Here is a 4,941-nt window from a genome sequence, read left to right as displayed (position 1 = left end):
TGCCTCCAGGGATTTTTAAAAAAGTAAATCTAAAGACAATAATTCAGAAACCTTCAATATAAGTGAATGTTTCCAGAAATGCTAGTAAAGAATCAGGTAAAGAAAAATAACATGAAGATGGTAATATGAAAAATAATATTTAATGTAAAATATGAACCAAGACAACTAACCAAACAGACTCAGTGACATCAGTTCGACCCTATAGGACATGGTGGGGATGTCCTTGTGCTTTTCTCTGGCTGTAACTATTTTTTAAATTTTATTTTAGCCCATTATGGTTTGTTCTCTACAATATTTTGTTGGAGTTCAATGATTTGCACTCGTATGCTATATAGCCAAGAGGCAACAGAGTGCAACACAGAGACTTATTCTGAAGTCTTTGTACTGCATGCCATACAAAGTCTGCTTCAGGGAAATAGATGTAACGAAACAAAACAAACACATGACTTCCAAGGTTCCAGAAACCCAGCAGAAAATAACAATTTAGTGTATTTGCGGGTGTTAACATATTGAAAACAGATATTGTGCAAATCTTAAATTGATACCCAGGGCTTCTTTTGTATAGATATTATAACAATATGCAGAACTTCACCTACACAACTTTCTTGTTGAAAGGTTCTCTAACATGAGTGGCTTTATTATGCAGAGACAACGTTTTATGAAACTCACAGTGGAAACAATCCAGTATCAACAAACCCTAGTGATCAAACACAATCCTTTTAATGTAAAGTGAGGACAATTAATAGAGTATGTCCTAGCTGTGGGTATTATGAAACAACCCAATTTTTCAGACCAAAAGGCACTCACAGCTAAGGATGATATAAACTATGAACAAAGCCAGCAGTCAGATTGGTTCTGTGAAATCTGATTACCTACTGTTCAGTTTATCCAGCTCAAGGACAGAGGTAACACTAAGCAGAAAACTCACTTCCTTCCATCTACAAATCACATATGTATCTGGTCACCCTCATGACTGATTTGGTCAAGCACGTGGAAGGCAGTTCAGAGCTGTCATCTTCCTAGCAGAGCTGCCACATGGATAATCCAGACTTCTGTTTTTCCTGAGAGCAACCTGCCATACGTGTTTCTGAGTTGTCCATCACTGTACACTTCCAGACCAGGCCCTGTTCAGGATGGACACAGCAAGCACCATTCCTTACAAGTATTTTTTTGGCCAGCTACCAAATCCCCTTAGGTAAAACAAAGGGGAAAGAGCTTTTCCATTGTTGTCTTTTTTTGTGGGAGCATTAGGAAAAGTGGAGGTAGTAAGGCTTCTTCACTCCAAAAGCAGGAGGCCACTTCAGTATGGTGCTGGACTCAAACTAGCCTAATTCTTGTGCACTGATTTTAACATTTCATTTTCTTAAATGGTAGGTATCCTACCACACCCTCAGCAAAATAAAAAAATATATACACTGGTGAAGACAAATAGGCAAACATTTATACAAGAAAAAATAGGCTTGAAGAGCATGGCACTATGAAAGTTTGCATGGCCAGTCTCACTGAGCGTGCTTAGGGGTGAAAGTTGAGCAGTAGGTTTTTTGATTTAAAAAAAAGCTTTAGAAACTAAACATAACGCTAACACAGAACATTTGAACATTTCTGAGCCTACCCCTATGTGCCAATACTGTCGTACAAACCAAAGGTGGATGGTTTAATTCAGAGCCAAACATCCATACATCAAACCATGGTGTAAGACTGATTTATTATTCTCAGCAGCAGGAAATCTTGATACAATCCCTTCATCTTCAAAAGGGTTTTGATCAACCTTTCAAGGGGAAGGTGGCAGGATGTGAAAGCCCAGCAGTTAAGACCAGTGACATGACACGGGTTTCTCGTTTATCAGCCCAACATTCCCCTAATCTTTCTGCATCCTTGTCAGACCAGAGTGCAGTGCCAAGAAGATCCACTTACATTCTCATTGTTACCTAAAAACCAAAGACACTAATGCCTGGAACAGAATGTTCCTCAAATTGTACCCATTTCTACATTTCTGGCAGAAGTAATCTCAAAGGAGCCCCTTTGGCCTATTTCAGAAAGCCATGCCTTGCCCATATAAACTTTAATATACCAATCATTATGTTCATTGGGCTGATATCCAATCCATTTTATGAATTCTCTAAATGTGTTGCTGAAAACCAGTAATAATATCCTTGGGATCCTTTCTTCCAACTGGCTACCTCTTCCAGTCAACCATTTTAGCAGTGCCTCTGTTAAGATATATCCAAATCATCTTCCAAGTCCCTTCGTTCTATGAACTCTGCCACCAAATTAGTGAAGAATAAGCCAGACGTCGGCTGACAGACGTGGAAATTAGCAACAAGAGCAACAGGCAATATGTCACAAGAAGGTTGAATTATTTTGAATGAGTTTAGGAATTTTGTCTGGTGCAGTGGAGATTTCCAATACTTTAGACAAGCTGAAGAGCCACCTGGTTTATTAACAGCTTTGTTTTAAAGTCCTGTAAGAACTCACTTGTATAAAGTTCTTTCAGAATGCTTGCCTGAAAAGAAAAACCGCTTGGAGGCCCTGAATTCTTCCCTAGAACAAGGTGTCCTTACAAAGGTCAATTCAGCTGCTTGTTTGATCTCTGCTTTCTGAGAACCGAGATCCAGCTATAGGCACTGCTCCCAGAAGAGGATTTGAGGTGTCCGGGTGGTAAGGAACAGACATCTCCTTCACACGTGTGCAGCAATGACATCAGGTCCTCCTTTGGGCATCTCCATTCCATTCCATTCCTCAGCAGGCTGCACAACACTCTAAATAAAGAATGCTACAAAATGCAACTCACAGTAAGATGAAATTTAAACCATCAAAGTTTCTTGAACACTGATCAGTGGACCTATGCCTCCCAAAAGGCTTCTGATGTGGCTGCCCTGTCCAGGAACCACAGAGGATTCATGGTGCCCACTTTCAATCCTATCAGGATGTCGGGGTAGGAAGTATGGAAGCTGTGGTCAATTCTAGGTATGCAATTAAATGAAAGTTTTCTTTTATGAAAAAAGCTATTTAAAACCTATAATGTTTCTGATTAGTCTCCATTGCCCAGACTGCCAGAGGAACATGCCTACTTGATCTCGGGAGGTGATAGGGATGTGTATGGGTTAAGCCTTCATGGATCTTCAATTTCAGCTTCCTTGTGTAGCCAATACACATGCAGCAAGTCACCAGTGGTACCTGCATGTCACAGGTCCTCTGAACCCACACAGTAATTCTTACCAATCTTGGAGAAGCCCCAATCCAACTGAACTCCATAGCGCAAAGGCTGAGATAAGGCTTGGTCTCCTCAAGTTGTTTCATTCAATGCAACCCCGTCATCCCTTTAGTTAGCTGGAGGCAGACGTGGCAATGGATGCTAGCATCATAACATGGTGCAGTAATGGAAGCAACTGGACCAGGAAGAGGAGGGGTCTGCTCCAATGATGTCATAGCCATTGGCTGCCATAGGGGGTGAGATTGGTCATGCAGCCTTATGTCAGGAGTCATGATTGTAGAGGGGTGGGGCATGAAGGGTACTGTTCTGTAAACAGTGCTGACGAGAAGCAATAAACTCTGCATAACTGATTGTCACCTTCTCACTTCGGTACCTGGCGAGTTTGATCGTTTTTCGGAATTCACTGGTAATTGGAGCCTTAAAACCACCTTTCCTGAGCAATGAGTCTATGGTCTGGATCTGATCCCAGTCTTGTCCTTTAGCAACCTCAGGTAAATATGTGGCTGTATATTTGATGCCCTTTTCACTGATGAATTCAATTAGAATTCCATTGACCCCTACCTCCCAGTCCAGGTAATTACTGGCAACCTCAAAGTTAGTAAGGAGGGAGACAGAGCAGAAAAGCTCAGGTAGCTCCTCTCGAGTCATTGGGGGAAATCGACTGTCCATAAGTGCACTGGTTAACGAGTATTCCCTGAGTCCTGGGTGAAGATTCACGGCTGAGAAGGTTCCAATGCAGCCCCGGAGACGCTTATCCCGCCCTGTCTCCCATGTCACAAACAGTGGATAGGGGTCATTGGTGAATCTAGGAAGTCGTGGCTGTGGGAAGCCATAGAGGTGACAGTAGAGCACATCAAAGCAGTAGCAGCACATCTCTGCAGTCACCACCAGGTTCTTGGTGGTGTTGGCAGTTCCATTGGGCCAGGGGAGAGGGCTCAGCGCTCCTGATGTGGGATTCATTCGTGTAATTGGATAATTTTCAGGCCCCAGCGTTAAGTCCGATACATTCTCCCATCCATGGTTGCTGTCCACATGCTGCTTGTTTTTAGGAGTTCCTGAAATAGAGGCGGTCACAGTTGTGGACTGGTTCCCGTGACTGTGTGCTCCGCTTCCTGCTGCCAACTTGGGCTTGAGTGGAGAGACACACCGTCTTTTTCCCATCCTGATTCTGTGCCTGAGGTCTGGAATGCTGCAGAACCTGAAAACACAAAGTTTGTATTGTCAGGGGAATAGCTGTAATAGAGAAGAGGAGCTGTTTTGTCTCTGGAGTGAATTCTCTTCCATTCCATTCCATTCCTTCTTCCTGGACCTTTTCTTCTGGCCCAGTTGCCGCCAGGGTGGACGGACCTCTCTCGCTCGACCTTCTCATTCTGCTTGCTGGAGCCCTGTGCCTGGGTGGGGTGCTCCCAAGAGAAGCGGGCCCACAGGTGGTCCGTATGCGAGATGAGCATGGAGTGAGCTGAGAAAGGCCATGGGGGCAAAATGGAAGCGGTGACGGCAAGAACTGCTAGAGGTATTCCCCAAGCGACTGTAGACCAAGTGGAGCCGCGACACAAGTCCTCCGCTATCGCAGCAGGCACCCCAGGCTGTAACTCTAGACAAGCGCTAAAAGCCTTGTCTTTCATCATGGAGCGGCGGGTCACTGGAACTGCTCAGTTGGCAGCGCAATGGGGCTCACACAGGGCTCCAATATAGGACAGAAAAAGTGAAGAGTTCACTGAACTTAA

The 4,941-nt window shown here is 43.8% G+C and overlaps 1 protein-coding gene across 2 annotated transcripts; it reads right to left on the bottom strand.

Annotated features, from left to right (window-relative positions):
- Positions 1–3,475: 3,475 nt before the first annotated feature.
- On the bottom strand, positions 3,476–4,375 carry LOC142427968 (AMMECR1-like protein). Of its 2 annotated transcripts, XM_075533090.1 has the most exons (2): positions 3,996–4,375; positions 3,476–3,890 (listed from the first exon to the last, which is right to left on the bottom strand). In XM_075533090.1, exons 1-2 carry the CDS (start codon positions 4,373–4,375, stop codon positions 3,476–3,478), a joined length of 795 nt encoding a protein of 264 aa, XP_075389205.1. The 2 variants fall into 2 exon arrangements, with proteins under 2 accessions (XP_075389205.1, XP_075389204.1); XM_075533089.1 differs by having other exon boundaries at positions 3,476–4,375.
- Positions 4,376–4,941: the final 566 nt, after the last annotated feature.

This window comes from Tenrec ecaudatus, chromosome 15 (genome assembly GCF_050624435.1).
Source record: "Tenrec ecaudatus isolate mTenEca1 chromosome 15, mTenEca1.hap1, whole genome shotgun sequence".
In the NCBI taxonomy this organism is placed as follows: Eukaryota; Metazoa; Chordata; class Mammalia; order Afrosoricida; family Tenrecidae; genus Tenrec; species Tenrec ecaudatus.
This window is presented reverse-complemented; position numbering and strand designations above follow the sequence as displayed.